Source organism: Lacerta agilis, chromosome 7, assembly GCF_009819535.1.
Source record: "Lacerta agilis isolate rLacAgi1 chromosome 7, rLacAgi1.pri, whole genome shotgun sequence".
Lineage (NCBI taxonomy): Eukaryota > Metazoa > Chordata > Lepidosauria > Squamata > Lacertidae > Lacerta > Lacerta agilis.
In genome coordinates, this window is record NC_046318.1 from 36,683,171 (window position 1) to 36,705,074 (window position 21,904).

The 21,904-nt window shown below is 39.4% G+C and overlaps 1 protein-coding gene across 2 annotated transcripts in view; it reads right to left on the bottom strand.

Moving 5' to 3' along the window:
• Window positions 1-9,668: 9,668 nt before the first annotated feature.
• The window catches only part of CDH7 (cadherin 7), a 119,408-nt gene continuing 107,172 nt past the window's right edge, over window positions 9,669-21,904 (bottom strand). For both annotated transcript variants that reach the window (XM_033154829.1, XM_033154828.1), the window contains 2 exons: window positions 20,230-20,481; window positions 9,669-10,366 (listed from right to left, as the gene is read on the bottom strand). In XM_033154829.1, the coding sequence (XP_033010720.1) occupies window positions 9,873-10,366; window positions 20,230-20,481 (746 nt within the window). In that variant the 3' untranslated portion in view covers window positions 9,669-9,872. The remainder of the gene's footprint in view (window positions 10,367-20,229; window positions 20,482-21,904) is intronic.

Below are 21,904 nucleotides of genomic sequence, written 5' to 3' on the forward strand. Positions count from 1 at the left end.
GAACTATCAGATAACCTCATCATATCTGACTGAACTTTCTAAACAGACAGGTCTCTCTTCCACTTCCACTCCCACTCACATGCACAGATAGGCTTTGAACAGGAGATGTTCCTGGAATGACAAATGTCACATGTAGGCATTTGGCATGAATACATGAGCATGTAAATCTGGGAATAGTGGGAGAGGTATGCATGCAAGCACCAACCTTGTGTCCCCAGGTATGGAGGCTGCTCTTCAGACATTTCACACAATTAACATGAAAGTCCGAGGAGGGTTTTAATGAAGTGCATTTGATTGAATAAGCTTCTAATTTCTCCCTGTGAGCAGGAATCCAGATATGATAAAATTTGAAGTCAGCCATGGCAATTTAGTTTTCATCAATTTGGTAAGTGCAAAAGGTCCTGTGCTGGTTTCAATAATCCGAGGATACCAAATGGAAGATGGCATGGTGAATAGCTCCATAGGATTTCAGGTTCCCACATTCACCCATAGGATTTGCAATTTTTCTAAGTGCCATTCAGGATTCCACGCAAGAGCAGAAAGCTGGTGCAGACCACTTTAGAACCTATTCCAGTTGGACTCCTCCTTCCACAGGGCCATTTGCCACCAACGTCTCCTTGGAAGGGATTTCAGGAAAGAGAGTGAAGCAGGCAGTGGAGATAATGACCAGAACGGAGATGGCCTTTCTGCTCCTCTTTCTTTCTCAGGACCATATAACACCAACTGCCCTGTGGGAAAGTTCCCAGGGGAGAAAGGAAAGGCAGACAAACAACCAAGACATCAGAATCTATTCCAGCTAGGCTGAATCCTGCCTTACCTCCAGGCCATCAACTGCTCTGTGGGTAGGATTCTAATTATTATATTGTTATTGTGCTTTTATTGATGTATCTTTGTTATCTGAAAGCCACTTTGGAAGGATTTGTATCCTGAAAGGAGAGATCTAAATAATTGTAATAGATAACTAATAACTCTCTCAGGAATGCAAATACAGTAAAGAAGTGATTGCAGAGGATCCCAGAGAACTTGCAAAAGGATCCCAGAGAACTTGCAAAAGGATCCCAGAGAACTTGGCTGAGAGACTTGAAAGACATATTTGACAAAGAAAAGACTGAGGGAAAAGACAGAACACAGAAGGCTGAAATACATCTCGAAATAACAGATATAATAAACCCGGTGAAATAGCAAAAGTCCTGGGATGTACAGATCTATTCTGCTAAGTATTTGACCATAAGTCTCTGAAACTCCTTCCTGAGATATCAGGCTAAACATCTCTTTGCTAAGATTGTTAGGACTGCCGTTGCTTGTTTCCTAAGCCCCCTGTTTCATCATTATATTGCAAGGAAACAACCTTTTCACTGCAACACTGCTGTTTCCTCCCCTTTTGCTGCTATAACATGTACTCCCACTGCAGCCACCCGTTCTATAAACAGCATTTGCCTCCCAGCCTCAAAGCTTCTTTACAATGCTGCTCAGATAATCAGCCAGAGGAAGCAATTCTCTTAGGCCCAGTTTTTGACCTTGAAAATACCTGCTCAGCTCTCAGCGAAGGCTGTTGGAGCTGTTGTGCATTTAGCAGCCAGAAGCCCCTTCTAGAAGCAGCTCATTGCCATATTACCAGTCTTTTACACTAATCGACAAACTAGTGCTAAAGGGAGATTGGCCAACGAGGTAACAATGCATGTTATTTGGCCATTTTCTATGTAATGCCTGATGAGTCCAGGGGAAGTTATTACAGCTCTGGGCTTCAGGAGCTCTCCTTTTCCTTCAAGGCCCCAGTGCTTGGAAAGTTGGTTTTAAAAAGGAAGAAGAAGAAGAAGAAGAAGAAGAAGAAGAAGAAGAAGAAGAAGAGGAGGAGGAGGAGGAGGAGGAGGAGGAGGAGGAGGAGGAGGAGGAGGAGGAGGAGGAGGAGTTTGGATTTGATATCCCACTTTATCACTACCCAAAGGAGTCTCAAAGTGGCTAACATTGTCCTTTCATTTCCTCCCCCACAACAAACACTCTGTGAGGTGAGTGGGGCTGAGAGACTTCAGATAAGTGTGACTAGCCCAAGGTCACCCAGCAGCTGCATGTGGAGGAGCGGAGACGCGAACCCGGTTCCCCAGATTACGAGTCTACCGCTCTTAACCACCACACCACACTGGCTTTCTTATACTTCTGGTTCAAATTAATCATTTCCAAAATGGAAATGATTCCAGTTAAGGTTTATTTAGATGAACTTTTTAGTTGTAAAGGTTTATCGTGAGCAGTATACAGTATATTCAGCTTCCAGAATTTTCAAGCTGCAGTGCTAAAATGCAGGGCCCCAAAGAGTTCTTCCACATTCCCACTTGCCATGTGCTTTCCAGGCATGGGACTGAGAGGTTTTTCATTTGCCCTGCTACTTTTTTGGGGAAAGCCTGGAAAATTGTTTACCACTGAATAGTAATGAATGTCAATCAAGTTTTCTGCAAATTGACATTTGTTCTGATTCATTGGTAAACTGGTTTTCCTGGGGAAAACAGCAGGACAATGAGGGGCAATACAAGTAATAAGATGTTTGACAAACAGGATGCCAAGAGGTGAAGCTTTCCCCATATTTCCATACCAGAAAAAGCTTAACCAAATCCTTTCAGCAGGGAAGATATAGGAAAGGCTTCACATTCCTTCCTTCAAATGGCTAAGTGACCTTAGCAACATCAATAGCTCTGTAGCTGCCTAATAAGCCTTAGGACATCACTTCCATGTTATTCTTCATAGCTTTCTTTATAGATGTCTGATTAACTTACTTAAAAAAAAGAAAATAAAGCTAAAAGTTCAAGGCCCCTGCTTGAACCTGAAGATAAATTAGGAATTATTCAAGGTTCTAACTTAAAATGAACTTGATTCACCTGTAGTTCACTGGGTATTTTCACCTGGTAATTTGGGGATCTACTTTCTGATGTAGTTAAATTGTTTTTTGAACTAACTTAGTGAACTTCGTTCAGCTGGACTTGTTCATTTGGCTGGTTTTCCCAAATTCAAATGTAGCCCAAGATTAAGCTGCAGTGTTTCCCTCTCTCCCCCCTTTATACTTTTTAAATGTTTTGACTAGCCTGGAGTAGACATTGCTATGTAACTGATGTAAACTGCCATGTAATTATTGCAAGTTCATACAGAAGAACCGATATTCAAATGAATATAATGGGTTGTAGCACCTAAAAGTGATCCATAGGATAAGGCTTTTAAAATGCCCACCCAATACACACTTTGGGATGGAAACCAACATTAATTTACTCTTCTAACATGGGAGATTTCCAGATTGGCTAAGATAAGGGTGATATTATCCAAAGTAACATACAGTGATACCTCGCTAGATGAATGCCTCACTAGACGAAAAACTCGCTAGACGAAAGGCATTCGCTAACGAAAGGGTGACTCACAAGACGAATTTCCCTATGGCCATGACTCACAAAACGAAAATGTTTTGCGGTTTTGTTTTGTTTTTCCCCGTAAAACCGCACTTCCTCTGATCGTGCTTCGCAAGACGAAATTTCCACTAAACGACAGCACTCGTGGAACGAATTAATTTCGTCTTGCGAGGCACCACTGTATGTTCCAGTTACATTGTGATTGGCCAGAAGGGCATGCTCACATATTTCTAATTTAAGTCAACAGCCCATCTCAGAGCTCACGGGCTACAGAAGCACAAGGGTATGACTCTATCTGCTCACTTTATTTAGCAAGGTACTAAACCAAACTCCAGGTTGTAATAAAATAGTGTGGCAGTGTACACCAAATCAAACCAGAAAATATAATAAACATTTGTTACAACATCTTCACATCATACTCCGTGCATGGGAAGTATTTGGCTTCCCACATCTCTTTAAAGTAATGGTTTTGAAATCTTTGACCTTCATGAAACAGGTTACATTGGTTTGCAGGTGGTGTTACTAGTGCACACTCAGTTCCCACAGACACTGCCCAGTCCTGTGAAGCAACACAATTGCCTTCTGTGAATTAAGAGTGCACCATAGAACGTATCCAACACTTTTCTGTGGCTATATGTTGCAGGGGGATATGAGCAATGGTGGGCAGGCTGCCTTTTTTTGGAAGCCAAACTCTCAATACTGAGCTTCTTCATAAGAATCTGCTGCATCTGTTTTTATACTTGTACCAGTTCTGCTGCCACAGTAACAACTGACAAGCGCATATGCCACTTGCAACAATTTGCACATCCATCTCCATCCATGTACAATAGCTATTTTTGCAAGCAGCCATGGAAACCCAAGGACACAGAGTCTAAGCAAAAGGCTAAATGTACTACACCAAAAGCAGTTCAAGTTCATAATTAAAACATGTTTGCCTTACAGAGGTATAAAGCATGCAGGGCACTTATTCAGTGGCTGAGGCTCACCTGTGTTAGGAAGAATGGGAAAAGTAATTAAGGAAGTGATGGAGCATTCAAATTTGATTCACCAGTCTCCTTTTCTCTTAATGACTCTAATGACTGTTTCACATCCTTCCCCTTGGCTGCATTTTCTGTGATCGTTTAACAAGTAGTTTTCATGCTAACCCATCATTATGTTGCTGTTTTTCAGGGGCTGAGTGGTTTAAAAAAAATACTTCAATCATTTAGGAAATACAAAGGCAGTCTGACTTAGGCTGACCATTCTAGTCAGACTTGAATGGTCTAATGGTGTCTTCAGTGTCTGGTTTGATATCACATTTAGTCCCAATTGACGAGTACTTAGTCTCAATGAGAAGATACACTATAATTATATCAGGGAGTGCTGAGGCAGAGCAAAGATGTAATAAATGTCAGTGTGTGTGGAAAATTTGGAGCTTGACCTGATTCACTTTTGCTTCTTCTACATCTTTCTCCCCTTGTTATGCACCCAGATAAAACAGACATTATAAAAGATAATGAAGACACCATGTTACAAGTAATGAAACTCAAAAGGTTCTTAGGTTTGGCTTTGCTGAGCATCTATAAATTGAGGCACAAATACATGGTTGACAGTTGAAGTCTTTGATTAGGCTTGGAACATGATAAGAATAGTGGTTTGTACCAATAACACATAGGTTACTACTGATTATTATATACGTGGAAGTGCAACTCTGCCTTTCACTGCCTACACAATACCTTTTTATGGAAGGAAGCATGTGGAATCAAAATCCTCTCAGCAAACAGGTCTTAAGAACCAGACAATATATTAGCAATATAAGATACTTCCATTTGGATTGCAGCTTGAGACACCAAAGTAATGCAAAGGTAGAACACCTGCTAGCACACCACTTATTTACATTATATGCCGATAGGCCAGGTTTTTAGGATTAGGCAAGAAATTGGATTATGTACGTGGAGCCTGAAGTGATTTACAGCCAAAGTTAACAGTGTAGTATATCAACGCATTAAAATACACAGCAAACTAGGAAATGTGGCATCAAATGTGAATCAATAATTGTTAGCGAAACATGTCCACATTCTTGAATTTACTCATGCTCACATCAAAATATTATGTTGCAATATTAATGTCTCTGCTGACTTAATCTGTGTCTCTCATTCTGTGGAATCAACAGAAATATCTAACAATAAAAAATATCTTGAAACAAAGATCATTCAACTCTTCTGACCAATTTACATCATAGGAACATTTGCCACCAGATTAGCTGCCCAGAGTGGCTTATTTATAAATTTTTTTTTATTATTATTATTATTATTATTATTATTATTGTTGTTGTTGTTGTTGTTGTTATTATTATTATTATTATTATTATACATTATTATTATTATACATTATATATATAGATATTGCCATCAAGCACCCTGGGCTCAAGTAATGACTTAAGTGTTCCTGAACTCTCGAGTCCACATTGAGGTTCCTCAGTTGTGAGGGGTTGTCCATTTGTTTCAGTAGAAATGCAAAAGAATACTTGGGCAGAGTGCCCCAATTGGAATGATTGGGAGAACTATATGTGCAAGATCTGAACACATTTGTGTCTCTGTACTGGTCTTAAAGGATGGAATAATATTGTTTTGACCTCAACATTTGCAACTGATGAGACTTATTGTGAAGCGCATAAGATGAATGGAACAGTGTTCATGGCATGGATTAGGTAACAATGCACCTTTGAAATAAGGATATTATATAGATACTGTATATACCGGGTACATATATATATAGAGAGAAACATGTATGTTGACTACAGCTGTTTTGAGTGATTTATGACATCAACACTTCATTATTTAAATGCAAATATAGGGGCCAGGATATGCAGAGACACTTTAGCAATGCAATCAAATACATGTCCTACTTAGAAGCCAAAGTGGCCCATGTCTCTCAAAGGGCTCCGTGGCATTTATTTACTTTATTCTATGATTATCCTATCACAAATCAAAGTCCTTTAGTTTAAAAAGTAATTTGGCAGGTGACATGAGGTTTGAGAAACTAAAAGCTACAATCGGCCTTCAGAGCTAAATGCACAAGTCTTTGGATCCTGGCCTTGAACTACAATATTTTAAAGCTGCAGGGAGAATCTTCTTCAAGAATTTTCTATGAAACCTTATTGTGCAACAACTACAAAACTCCTGCAGCCCAACTTCTAATTGAGGTTCATACGCTTGACATTGTTTAAAACTTTTTTTATTGGAAATCTTACATATGTGACTAAAAGTCAAGGACAATATTTTTGAGTTCCATTACAAAATCAGTGTATGTGTATCTGTGTATGTATGTATGTATATACATACATTACAACTAGAAGCAAAGTCTACTGAATCATGAAACAATGATTGTCTACAAAAAAGTTACCCAAGATAAAGAATTGTTTTGTGCATGAACAAATTTTATTCTTTTGATGAAGCTGAAGGCCACTTTCATGTAGTTCATTGACAATGCTGAGCTGCAAGAATTAGAGCCTTAAGGAAATTCCTCCATCCATTGTGTTAGTTTTTCCTTCCTACAAGAGTCCTTTTTCAAAAGGAACAAATTCAGAGTGAACACTACCTTCTATAGGATAGGTTCTCAGAATGTCAGCTGGGCCTCCCTATGGTGGTGCTAGTAGTTGCTAGGGAAGGCACAAACTTCACCCCAACAGCAGCCTGTCTCAGCTTTCTATGTGTTCAGTTGGCAGAGTGTGAACTTGTAAAGCACTCCAGCAAGGTAACTGGAAGACTGTGTTGGGGGCCGATGGCTTTCAGATGTGAGAAGCTGCTTACATTTTAAAGGACATCCATTCATCTGTCATGCTTCAAAGCACATTAGGAGGAGTTATGACCCTTTTCCTGGTGTAGCTTTTTACAGATCTTTTTTCTGCCTTGGACAAGAGGCAGCTCAAACAGAGAATTTGTTTTGTGTGTTACAAAGTTTGGGAATGATCAAAAACCATTCACATCCTGACTCAGGGAGGCTCACAGTAACAGATTCTGAGAACCCTGCCCCTATTTTCCCCAATTAGGCTTGGTTAGTAGTACCATCAATCATTTCTTCTGTCATCCCCCCCCCCAACTCCATCAATTAATGCAAAAAACAACAACACTAGAATCAAAATTTATCAAAGAAGAGAGAAAAATATGTAAAATTCTTGTGGGCAGTATGCTTACCTTATTTTCAAAGTAACCAAGAGGTATTTGTGTGTTCTTTCATTCATTCTATAAATCACCTCTTCAATGGTGCGCATTCTGCAGCCTTCCCCGAAAACCCCTCAGCTTGGCTTTCCTGTAAGCACAGGATGGTGGAGCCCACCTGACAGTTGTTTTGCTGCGAAGTGTGTGGTAAAAGGAAAGATACCCTTGGAAACAAAATTAGCCATTTAGTAGCTAGCTTCCCTGGCTCTAAGAGCTCAAGGGAAGACATCGCGACACAAGCTTCTTCCACAGGACTTTTTCAGGTCAGGAAGTGCAGGTAGTCAGGGAGGCGGCAGAGTACTGAGGAGAAATGTTTGCTGGAAATTAAAAGAAGAAAACACACACGTACCACCTGACCACCTCACAATAAAATAAGCTCTGTCTCACACCCACCAAACTTCTGAAAAAAATTCTGAAGCAATTTGCAAGCACAATGAGAATGAGGCAGAAAAAAACACAGAACCTTTCTCACAGGGGGCTAAATCTCTTAAGAAATGGAGGACAAGTTTCAGCACATGGCTAGTCCTAGTCTTCCAAACCTTTAAGTTCCAGCACTATTCAGTTTGGGAGCAAGTCTTGAAAACCAAGAATGGAGGGGTGATTGTTTTAAGGATTGAGCCTTATTCAGGAACTCAAAAGCAATCTTCAGGGGGGAAAAGGGGTAAGTGTGAGAAAGACGAAAATAGGAAAAGACTATTAAAATAAAGCGCTATTCTACTTGAATCCATGTCCTATTTGCTAGTAATAAATCAGGACAGCTAAAATATAAATATTGCCTGAATCATAAAAACGTGTCATATTCTAATAAATTCTAGTTCAAAAAATCCAACATTATTTTAACCGGCTGCAATCATCCTTCGAGTTTGGCACACCTGAACCAGCATAGAGATGATGTGTTATGAAGTTAACTCCCTGGGGGGGAAATACTTATGTGCGTCAGGATCTGAAGATGGATTCTGGTGCTAATCGTATCACACTGCTTAACATATGAAAGAAATGTAAAAGAGTCTATTGCTGCTGAGTCTTTTGCTGTGATTCCGCAGCAGCAAAAGAAGTAGCAAACTTGATGGAAGGTGCAGGTTTGTTTAAATCGCTGGAGCTCATAGAATGGATGACCTTGAAAGCTACAACTTGCATTAGAGACACTCCCGACTGCCTCTGTAGTCTCCTTTTGAAAATGCAAAGTACAAACATTTTATTCAAATATCTTAGACATTGTAATGGCTCAGAAGAACAATGACAGTGGTGTGTCCTTGTAGCAGTGTTCCTCTCAGAGAGATGAACGACGGACTCAATTGCTTCACTGTAATTTCTCTATTTCCATGCTTCATTTCCTTCATGTAGCTGAGACTGGAGGAAAAAACAGCATGTTCTCAAGCACCTAATACCATGATGCAGTATAATAAACCTGAATGTGATGGAGACTGGAGCTCCAAAATAAACATAACTTTACACATCAATGTTTTATTTAAAAACAAATAAAAAATGAAGAAAGGATAAGTTCTCCTGTACTAATCAGAAGAGGTAAAGATAATAAAAACCTGTAAATAGACAGCAATTCCCCCCATACCTACATAGGCATCACAAAACAAAACTGTGATAAACACTTTCCAGATCTCTGATCTGACATATCCTGGAAACAATTTTGATAAGGCAATGGCACATGTTGCAGATTTTCATAACAGGAATTGCAATCTATTTTTAGAGTCACCCAGATATTTACAGAGGCTTTTGGACTAAATAGCTTTTAAGACCAACATTTTTAAAAAAAACCCTTCGTGTTGGATTTGTTTCTGAGCCAGCAAACTGCATGCAACACTGTAAATAAAAGAACTTTGCATCAGTAGTAGACAATATATTGTATTAACATTGTATGTAGTAAATGATTTTCCCCTTCTTTCCACTAAGCAGAGACTCTGCAGTCTAGACCCAGCAGTACTGTGAAGGCATCTACAGGATATCATTGGCTCATTGAGGTCACAGTGCGTTACTTACTCTTAGAGGTTGGTTGCCTCTGCAGGTATACGAGGGTTGCTATCTATTTGCACATGCCCGAGCATCTTAATGTTATCAAAAAAAAAAAAAAAAAAATGCCATTGGATGCTCAGAATCTGTGTGTGTTCAGTGCAGTCCCTAGGACAAAGTTCTAATGAAGATATGCTTCACCAAGGCAAAAAGAAACCCAAAAAGTTAAAAATGGAGAAATATTTACAGATTTTCCTTAGTCCCAGATATTGAGTTTTTATTTTCTTTTTCTTTAGTGCATTGTCATAGAAAGGTTCAAAGGCTATGAATACAAATTTTCTGGTCCAGTTCCATACATGTCTGCAAGCCGTTTAAAACGAGGCCCCCAGTCACTGAGGTAATCGTAATTCTGATCTGAGTTTGAACTGATAGAATCTAAAGAGCTGAGTGACTCAGCCACTGAACCATTTCCCTCAAATGCGTATGTCTGCAGGGAATCGTACGGTGGAGCACAAGGATCCACATCAGCCTCTTTTAGTCTTTCCCAAATAAATTCCCGAAAAATGACGTTATCCGGGATGCTTTTAAAGGATGGTCTACTCAAGAACTGGATCTCTGGCGTTACATCCCTCCTCGTTTTGGTGTCTCGGATGATGTTGAGGTTCCTCAAGGCAGCCATATCAAAGGCTTCGGTGTCTTCCTCTCCACCTCCCTCGTCATCGTATCTGACTATGTTTTCCCTGATATCTCTCTCTTCATCGAAAACAAGGGGCTCCTTTTTCCGTCGTCTCATTGTAACAATTAGTAGGACAAGCACTGCAATGCAAGAGGCGATACATTTAGCGAAGGCATATACTGAACTTTATCCATTCATTAAGCTTTTACTTACCAGCAGAGCTATTTCTAAATTATGCATAAGAGAACCGCTCACACACTATGGTGGTCATACCATGCCGTCAGTTTTTAAATTTGCTAACAAGTTCTAAAATGGCTTTTAGACCAATAGCTTTCAGTCATTAAACAATTTATTGCTACCCTCATCCTGATTTAACATCTTCATATGTAATTCTGTATACTATACTGGCTGCCAAAACATAAATTTCCAGAGCCAGCTCGGGCCGAATATTACAACCTCACAGCCATGCAATAAAAAGAGACCTTCTTCTGAACTCTTAATTGCTCAGGTGATAAAAGCACATTCATAAACATACCATGTGTAATTTAACTGTCAGACTTTGGGAAGTGACTCCATTATTGAAGTATATGACGACAGGCTGCCTGATGAAGTATTCGATCCTTGATTGGGAAATTCAAGGGTTGTTAAATAATGTCTAACATAAGTCTCCGTTTGTGCATTAAAAGCATCTCTCTAATAGATAACACTTTCCTTTAATGCAGAGTACTGCACCGTGTACCTGTGAATTATTTCTGATGTGAACCGCAAAGGCTGCTGGCATTTATTAGATCAGGCCTACGATATGAAGATGTAATAATTTTGCTATTTCTGATGCTTAAGGGGATTTCTTGTTGGCTTTAGTGCCAAGATGAACATTTGTGGAAACAGTCAAAGACTATTCAACATTTAAGTCTTGAGAGTCAGAGTGTGGAGAGGGCATTGCTTCCTAAGCAAGTGAGAGAGCTTAAAAGTTCTTTTTGTGCCAGGAAAATCTGGCAGGAATATTTTTTTTAAAAGCTTTCCTCCTTGCTTGCATTTAACTTGTAGGATTTCAACCTGCAGCCTTCAATTCCGTATGGTTGAAATTGTGTAAGTTAAATGCATGTAAGATGTGACCATACTCCAATGATGATGGGTGATCTCCAGAGTTAGCCACATGCAGAGTAGGCCCATTTAAACCAATGGAAGTTCATGGATTTCAATAGGCCTGCAGTTAGCATAACTTGTATAACACATAATAATCCAGATAGATGATAGACGGATGGATAGATAGATAGATAATCATACTAAGCTATACCATACATTTATCATCATTTGCAACCAATGTTGTTCATAAATCAAACAAAGACATCATTTCAGTTCCAGATAACACATGCACATTATTTTAAGGGTAGCTCATATATTTGTTGTTTTATTTTAAAAACAAAGGATATAAATTGTTTTATTTGCCTTCAATAAGCAATATAACCTACCGGAAGGAACCTACAGTCCAAGTTCCATAAGTCCTTAAACGGAGCTGGAGTGTCCAAGGTGCATCACAGCAGAGATACATTAACTGTTTTCTCATAAATTGTGATGGCTTATTGGTTGTTTGCAACAACAATAGCTGCAGAACTACAAGTTGCAGAAAATACCTCTCCCCTAAAATGATGTTTTAGGTATGCAATTTAACTCAGTGGCTATATTAGCACAAGGCCACATAAATGAAAACATTTTGACGTATTCTAATTTTCAAATGTATACAACCTTTAATAGTGGTATACAATGAGGTTGAGTAGGGTGCCTCTTCCATGTTTCTAAATCTTTGCTCTGAGTATTGGGAAAGGTACTATAAACTGTGTGTAGGCACATTGACAAGTGGGACCTGCAACTAACATGCTGCAGTCCTCCTCTTTAAGACTGCAACTAGCTAACCAGCATCAGGCACCAAATTATTTGCTGTTTTGTCTACTGCTGAAAACCTACCCATTTGCTCAGGTGTTCCCAGGCGATGAGTTTTTAAACAATTCTTGGGTGCCACCACTGTACATTTTATTTTATTCTTTTATTGCATGGCTAATGGTTATGATACTGTTTGTAATTAAAGGTGGCATGAAGAAATAAGATGCGGGAATAATATTGAAAGTGGGTTTTGGAAGACTTGTTCTGAGGTGTGGGAAAGTCTGTAGCAGAACACAGTGTGAATCTCGAAGGCTGGTTTTCAAAGCTGTGAAAATCAGTTGCCTTTGGCAAGTGGCAATCTTATTGTGGCTAATTTCATAGGCTGATAATGAACACAAACACAAGCTAAGAACTATAAAGCCATTAAACTGGAAAGATTTCAGGACTTAGCCCTACAATTTTATGAAATAAAATATTGAGGATAGTAATAAGATTCAAATGAAGAGCCCACTGATGAAGCTCTTCTTTTCTCTCTTTCAAAAGAATTGCTTTTGACCACACTAGGATGGTACTATAGCCATGTATTGAGCAGTTAATCTTTTCTTTGCTCCAGTGAAAATGTGTTTTCACACTACGACATGTTCAGCAGACTTCATCTGGGGAGTTAAATACCTGCTAATAAGTGCAAAATATATGAAACTTAGTAGATCTGCCTGCCTAGAGGTACAATAAAAATCACGATAAAATGAATGTTTTATGTGGTTATGCCTCACACAGCCCACGATTGCTTGAAGCCAAGAAAAATATGAAGTCCTTTGAAAGGTTAAACATTTTAGCATTTAAATGGCTTTAAGAGAATATTAATTTCTAATCACTCCGACTGCTCCTGAACAATAATTTTTAACCTCTGCATGAATAAATCCCACTGTAGCGGCTCTACAAGAGTCATGGCACTCACTGCCTACAAAACCAGTTAGTGCTGAATTCCAGTGCAAGAACAGTTGGATTTCAACGGGAACTGCTTTAGAAGAGATACTGAAGGAGAAAGGGAGGGGAATCCCAACTACTTCATGGCAATAATCAGTGTCTAGTTGAATGGCCAGAAGGGCTAATTTTCAGGACTGTTCATTAGTCTTACTTATAACTACAACCTCCAGGCTTCAAAATTGAAAATCTACCATTGCTACAAGCATACAGCACATCCCCACTAAGGCACATATTTTAAAACAGATGACTGAGCACTCCTAAACCTGTCTTGGATTAACCCCAACATTTTATGACCTCCCCCAATAAAATCAGAAGAGCTAAGTTACTTTTTCTGAACCCACCACAGAGGAAATCCAAAAAATTACCTGCCTATCTTCCTGCAAGGTTTCCTATAGCAAGTGAATAAATCTGAAGGCACTCTATTGGTTTGCATGGGGGGACACACTGCAGGAGCCCAATCAAAGGGTAAGATGTTTATTGTCTACTTACCTTTGGCAGGGGTTATGGCCCCCACCCTTGGATTGGGCCCTATGCTATGGATCAGCATTGAGTACTGTCTCCCCACCATGTTTTGGGCACAAACAATGGTGAGATTATTCCCCGAATTATCCTCAGCAGAAAATAAACCCCCTTTCATTCCCCAGATTGGGTCCTTAAATCATTTACTTTTCTTCTCTGGAATTGAGAGAGAATTCCTATGCATGTTTAGAGTAGCTCAGCTGATGGAGCATGAGACTCTCAATCTCAGGGTGTTGGGGTTCGAGCCCCACATTGGGCAAAGATTCCTGCATTGCACTCTACCATTCTACGATTCTGTGTTTAATCAGAAGGAAGTCCCATCGCATCCAATAGGGCTTATTCTCAGGTAGGAATGGGTGAATCTGATAATTTCAGTTTGTTATTTTTCCGCTCTTAAATACAGTTATCCACATTTGAATCAATTTCAGTTCCCCATTTATTCACTCTTAAGTTCAATTATCCATATTTCCACATCAGTTTACATTTTTTTAAAAAGTCCTTATGAAAATTCATCAGCATTTTAGTGTCTCCTAACAGACACATTTTTGTATGCAATTTCCCCCAATAGATGCATTTTGTGCACATTTTAGCATAAGCATTTTGTACATATTCCTTGGCATAGTGCTTCAGAAGGTCCAAATTACCGGTAGGTAGTTTGCCTTTAAAAACCAACTGAACCAAATTTCTTCCACATACCTACTCCCAGGAAAGTTTGTATAGGTGAAGTTGGCTATTACTCTCCAGCTTGTTTCAACCCAGGCTGGGGATAATTAATGAGCCAGTAAAGCTTGCATCTCCCTTGAGACTGGGCATAGCAATATTTTGGTCTTATTAGCATGGCTAGGGATAACTTTGCTGCCATCCCTGCTCTGGAACAACCCATACAATGAGTACAAATTAAGAGTACAGTCCAGCCAAAATGAATGTTATGAGTTTGGTTGATGAAGTGATGCACCCACCTCTGGTACCAAAAGCCAGGCTGAACATACATGGTCCCTAAAGTTCAGGTTTGGGTTTGGCAAGGTTCAAGAGGAAGGAAATTAAGACTCTTAAAGTGCAATTACTAGAAATGCTGCACTCTCTGTGTGATCCTCCAACACATTCCAGATGACTGTGCTGTTTTTACCAAAAAATAGTGGATTCAGGTTTATTTTTGTTTGTTTATTTATATTAGGGGTATTAAGTAGTGGGTGGACATAGCAGACGACACAGTGATTCTCCAAGCAGCTCTTTATTCTCAGGCTGGAAGAGAACTGAACTGAAGGGCTGAGCCAGCCTGCTTATATAGTACTCAGTAACACGCAACAGTAGCAACTCTTTCTAGCTACTCAATCCGTGAACGGCACTCTCAATCCTTCATTTGCATGTGGAACCTGAGTGAGAACTGCAGCCACGGTGGGCAGAGTGAAACTATATACACAACACCCCTAGTGGCCTAGGGTGAGAACTTCAATACATAACAAGGGGCAATGCCAGCTTTGAAGGACCACCTTCTTCCACACAAACATGCTCATTATTTGCATGCAACTTGAGAGGCCTCTTCACTGACCACGTCTAGGTAGTTAAGCCTCTTCATTCTGCACAGTTTGAATGGTTTGAATTCTCATTTGTCTATGGATTATTTCCATGCATTCTTGTCTTTCCCCCCCTAAATGCTATTTTAACATTGTCAATTGTCTTGTGGCAATTGTTTTGTTTTGTAGGTTGAAAGGCAGTATATAAACGATTTTATGTATGTGTGTGTGGGGGGGAGTGTTAAGGGGAAATGAAAATGGCTATTAGGACACTTTCTTGTGGGCCATAAAGGGGACTTCCCCTGTGCACATCAATGGCTCCTATGTGCCATTGATACATCAGATGAGGAAAAAGGTTTTGGCTTATCAATAACATTCCCATGCCTAACTGAAGTACAGGAAAAACCTTTTGAGTTTGAGAAACAGTTATATATGTCTGAGGGGGCACAAAATGATTGTTACGATTATGTTAAACAGTTATTATAAAAGCAATTACTATTGTGTGTCTGTGATGTTAACTGGGGGGGAAATTACACCGCAATTGCCATATAATTCTCAGAGGCATTGAAGATTTTCCTCACTTATTTCTTTAAGGAATTATGCACAGTATAAAAATAATGATACCCAGCAAAATGATTTTCTTGTGCTTTTTATAAGCTACAATCATGTATTTTTTCGATCTTTACTCCCCCCCATTTATTATTTTTTTTTTATTGAAAACAACATCACTGCTGACAGAGTTATAATACAATATGCTTCATATGTACAGATTGCCTTAAAGGCTTCCAATAACAACAGGGCTATGTGGATCTGAGAGGTGATGCCTGTCTATATGAAAAATTGAAGTAAAAGACTGAGGAAGGAGAATTATGGACCGTACCAATTCAGTCTGTGTATTATTATTTTTTAAATTAAACCCATATAAAAAGCTCCCAAAATGTAGTAGCATGCTCCCATTAGGGACAGGAATACACTAAAGCATTCCTGTGCATGTTTGCTACTTGCAGGGATATTTTTTCAACATAGGGGAAAAATTCAAACTCTATCCTTCCTTAGCCTGTAAAGGTGCAGGCTGGAATTTTACTACTTCAGTCTCTCACCTCATGCTGCGTAATGCAGACAGCAGCTCCCTTTTATTTATTGTTTTACAAATAAGGAATAGAGGTTGAACAGTATTTAACAAGCAAAGGTTGCCCATTATGAGTTATGGGATATACATCTAGATTTTTAAACGAGTAATGGAGGGGTACATTGTGAAATACTTCCTCTCTGTTGAAAGGGAAGAATTTTGGCCTGTGACATATTTTTAGCTTTCCTCTTTCTTTTCTTTCTTTTCTATTAGCTTTCCTCTTTTTGCCAAAAATTTGTGTTGGGGGGGGGGGGAGATGGAAACAAGTAGACAAATCATACTCAGAACAGATCCATTTAAATCAATAAAGCCTATTGTTTCAGTACGTCTGACCTGAGTATGACTTAGTTGGATATTATCCTTAGTAAATTTCTGGGGTTAGGATAATTGTTTAAAATATTGAGTCCCTGACAGTAAGGTCATGTGTCCATAGCAGTGACCAGAAGAGGAATGACTGCTGGGAGGAGTGCAGAGAGAAGAAACCCCATGGTGTACAGTACCAGTACGGGGGGGGGGGGAGGGTTAAGAACCTCCTGCCAGTCTGGTCAAATTAGGCAACCCACAACTATAATTTACTTAAACAAATACTGCAATTGATACTTCTGTGATTGTTAAATTTAGTTTGACTCATATTTCCAAGTAAGCATGAATGGGATTGGACTCCAAGATGTATTTCTGAACACTGCTTTAAATCAGGCAACAGCTAGGTAGAGAATAATTCAGAAATATTTGTGGCATGCAGTTTGTTCTTCATCTAACAATTTGTATTCTGCTGAGTTGATTTAAAACTCCCAGTAATTCTGAGTAAAGTTCAATTTGGCTTGAAATGCTCTTTTCTGTGACACTTGGAATATGGAGAGCATTGCATGTAAACTATGGAAGCTGTTTTTGCAGTTTTAACAGTCTGAAAGGTTGTCTGGAGAGCTTAGTCTTCTCATTTGTTGTCATGGGCAATGTCACTTCCTGAATAAAACACTGTCGTCTTTGAATCTTGTACCTTTACTGGAAAACTCTACCTGTCTGTTCACTAAGACACCTGAACCACAGGAGGCCTGGGTTGGAAACCAGAATCCATAGATGAAGAATGTGTCAATTCTGACAAGCCAAATGCAAAGTGATGGATGGATCGGTATTTTGCACTAGCAGTTAGTGCACTCGGTTCCCTACTAGGTTCAAATTCTGTCACATAGACATTTCTCAATAGATGGTCAAGTTTTAAGAAACATAAATGAACAGAAATCCAATTAAATATATAGGCATGTCAAAATTACCATGTTAGCTACTGAATTCTTTTTCAGTTTTACCTACTCACCTGAAATATTATGCTGTTTGAAGAAACAATGTTACATGAAAGAAACACGTGTACAGTATGTCTAAATTTTTACTAATGGAATGATATTGTATTTGTCTCATATGCTCTATGGTACTTTCAGGTTCATTAACATTTTTGGGTAAATGGAAATACATTTTGATGCTTCAATTATATACTCAATAATCTAACATTTGCCAGCTGTATTTATTAAGGAGTTTTGGACACATACACAAGCAGTAATGTGAGGCTGTATTCCTATACTCACTTATCTGGGGTAAGCTACATTTAACTCAATGAATCTTACTTTTGAGCAGACATGTAAAGGCTTGGGCATTATAAGCCTATGACTATGTCCATTATTGTTCACTAATCCAGTTTTCTGCCTGCATTTCCCATTTGTAAGTTGTGCCTGAGACTTCACTGCTCCCAGCATTGTTTGTTACACTCCTTATCATAGCTTGACTGGAGCTATGTATATCTCAACTTTAAAAGTTAAAATAAATGCACCTACTTGAAAGTGAATATAAATCATCTCCTTTGCAAAAACAGGAACAATTCTAGCCTTTAAAAAAAAGTTGCTGGCAAATGTAGTCCACTTATAAAGTGGCCTGGTTTGCACATCCCATTGAACCATACTTAAACTATGGTTTAATATGAATGAAAAGCATGCTGGTAATTGTCGGTGCTTTGCTCTTCCACTGCTGCTGCATTGCCAGGAAACAAGCCATGATCTGGCTTGTTGAGTTGTCCAAAAATCAGGGTTTCTCTCCACACAAACCATGAGAAGCCAAAAATTGCTTAATGTTTGTGGTTTGTTTTCCCAAAACAAACCATGAGCCCAGTTTGTACAAGCCAGACAATGGAGTCAGGAAAGAGTGAAGTACCTGTGATTTCAGCAACAAGCAACTATACCTTGCTCATTCATATGAAAGCATAGGATTATTTTTTTTACTGTGCATTAATGTGAAGTGTGAACCAGTGTTTGTCTAGTACAGACAATGATCTATACACATGGTAATAATGATGAAAAATCTGGTTCAGAGAATTGTGAAGTTCTGGCAATTCTTGCATGATCATTATTTGCCTAGAAGGTGCCAGGACTGTACCAAGTCCTAACTGCCATATGCACTCAAGTAAGGTGCCAAGCAATGATTAAAAAAAAATGTTACCACAGTTCAGAGCTTTTTATAGATATAGATTTTAGAAAAGAGCAGAGTTTAGGTGCTTTCCCCCAGTCTCTAGTGCCATTTTTTAATTTGTTAATTGGTGCTTCTAATCTGAGATGATGATTGTGAGAATGGAACACAGATTTTATAAATGTATCTGTGCCTCCGAGCTTATTCTGGATAAACAGGTGTGATTCACAGATTCCAGGCTGCAAATGCATAATCAAGAGCCTGAACACCTTCTGGAAAGGTAGAAGTAACGTTACTTTCAGTGTTACCAAATCTATATACAGTGGTACCTCGAGTTACAAACGCCTCAGTTTACAAACGCTTCAGGTTACAAACTCCGCTAACCTGGAAGAGTTACCTCGAGTTGAGAACTTTGCCCCAGGATGAGAACAGAAATTGTGTGCTGGCGGCGCAGCAGCAGCAAGAGGCCCCATTAGCGAAAGCATGCCTCTAGTTAAGAACAGTTTCAGGTTAAGAACGGACCTCCGGAATGAATTAAGTTCATAACTAGAGGTACCACTATATAAGATTTGGTATATATAAACCCAAGGTTGCAGGTTAGGCTCTAAGGCTGCAGTTCTTATCCTTTACATCTTGTGTTGGACTAAACAAATGTGTCTAAGTGTGGCTGACATGACAGAAACTAGAGAAAAAGACGTGTGATGCAGTTTCATCTACTGAAATTAAGTAAGTCTTGGTTGGTCAGTCATGTGACTTGTTTCCCCCCAGAAATAAGTCACATGTCAATATTAGCGAAATTTCAGCACATTCTGAAAACATTTCTGTTCATGCTAGCTACTGATGTCATGATGGCTAAGTATCTGATTATCAGTTGCTGGAAAATGCAGGAGGGGAAAGTCCTCTTGCACTCAGGTCCTGCCTGCAAGTTTCCCACAGCTACAGCCACACCTTGGTTGTTGAACACCTTGGTACTCAGACGTTTTGACTCCCGAATGCCGCAAACCCAGATGTGAGTGTTCCGGTTTGCGAACGTTTTTCAGAAGCCGAATGTCCGATGCGGCTCCCGCAGCTTCCGATTGAGTGCAGGAAGTTCCTGCAGTCAATCGGAAGCCACGCCTTGGTTGTCGAACAGACTCCTGGAACGGATTAAGTTCGACAACCAAGCTCTACGACTGTATCTGGTTGAACAGGATGCTGGACTAGATGGGAATTGGCCTGATCCAGCAGGCTCTCCTTATGCCTCCCACTGTAGAACCTTTAAGATTTCCTTTTCCTTTTCTAACTCTTGATTGTTACTTCTTGAGTTTATTTCCATTTTGGTTTTTGTATTATATTTCATGATCTATTACTGTACACAACCTCGAGATGGCCACATTACAGTACGGGCAGTATACAAATATCATAATAAATAAACACATTTTATTTGATCCTCACGCAAGTAATTGTAAACACATATAAGTAAAGGAATTGCATTTGCTCTGAAGGAAAATGGTCCCTCTCCAGGGAACAAACCCAAAAGACATACCTAGCAATGTCAGAACACAAGCCAGTATTGCTATGAGTGCTCCGGTGCTGAGTCCTGCTGGCAAGATGTAGGCCTCTGCGTTGCATGTTTGGGCGATGCCATCAGCGTCACAGTCACACACCCGGATAGTGAGTGTATTGGTGCTGCTCAGTGAAGGAGAGCCACTGTCCACAATAAATACTGGCAAATAGTAAACTGACTGCTCCTGCCTCCGGAATCCATTTCTTCTGGTTAGAATAGATGCCGTGTTATCTGGACCAAGGCAAAGACAAAGAGTGAAACTGACAGGATTTCTTCAAGAAATATTTTGTGCCTTTTAAAAATATATATCAGTTTATTAAGCCCTCTGTTTTGCCCTTACCAATAGCAACAAGCCTGCAGTCTTTACAACCTGAGACTGCAAAGAACAAGCCCTGGGAAGGGCTGAAGGTTAGCCCACCTTGGGTCCTTCATATGTATCCCTTCATAGGTATGCCTTGTTTAATGCATTTCCTTGCCTAATTCCCTAGTCAAGCTGCGGCAAGTCTTCCAAATCGCCTGACGACAGGCCTTGAAAATGCAAGGTTTAATCTTAATAGAAGGGTTCAAGAAAAGACAACAGAAAGGTTAAAAGTTCATGTTCTCATGTCTATCATCATTGGCTTATTCTGGTCTAGGATCCATTTGCATGTGGAAAACAGCAAGGAGACATGTTCTGATCCACTAGGCCCATAAAGGAAAATTTATCATGAGTGCTTCATTTCCTATGTCAAATTTCACTCAATTTTTCCCACTTTTATTTTTTTTGAAAAAGAGGACTACATCACTTGGCTTTCCATGAGTATCTCTAGCCACTCTATCTTCGTAGAGTGTTTGAATGTGTGTATGTGTGTAGGAAGGGATATGTTCATCCAATCCTGAGAAAAGGATTTGTCGTTCAGTCAAGAATCTGAATAATGCCACAGCTAATCTAAACAAAAATGTGCAAATTCTCAGAAAATGATATCAGGACTCTAATATCAAGGAGTGTAAAGATCTCTTAAAGGTGCTTTAAATTAATTGTTTCTCTAAAAAGAATGGCACCCATGGTTTAAATTGGATGGAAATCTAATGCATATGAATGGCACAGAGTAAATTACACAAGAAAGAATATGTATACAACTGTGTACCCATGAGCACAAAATAAATATTGTATACACACAGAGAGAGAGATGTGATCTGCCCTGGCACTTAAGTGTGTGTGCAAACGACAACTTACTTGCAAGTAAGGGCTAAGTTCTAATGAACTTTGTTTGGTCCCCATTTTCTTATTTGTTGGCACTTAAATAATAAATAGTAATAATTTTTTATTTATACCCCGCCCTTCCCGATCCAAAAACCGGGCTCAGGGCAGCTAAGAACAAATATAAAACATTGATTAAAAATGACTTTAAAAAACAGCTTTAAAACAGCATAAAGTACAACATAAATGTAGCATCGCCAGGGCTAACTGGCCAAGTTAGTCATGCTAGGGCCAGCTAGGGCCCTAGTCTCGTGGGATAGAGCATTCCACCAGGTCGGAGCCATCACTGAAAAGGCCCTGGCCCTGGTGGAGGATAATCTGGCTTCTTTAGGGCCCGGGACCCTTAAGCAATTATTATTCATAATAATTTATTGTTTTTTTTAAAAAAAATACCCCCCCCCTTAAAGCACAACT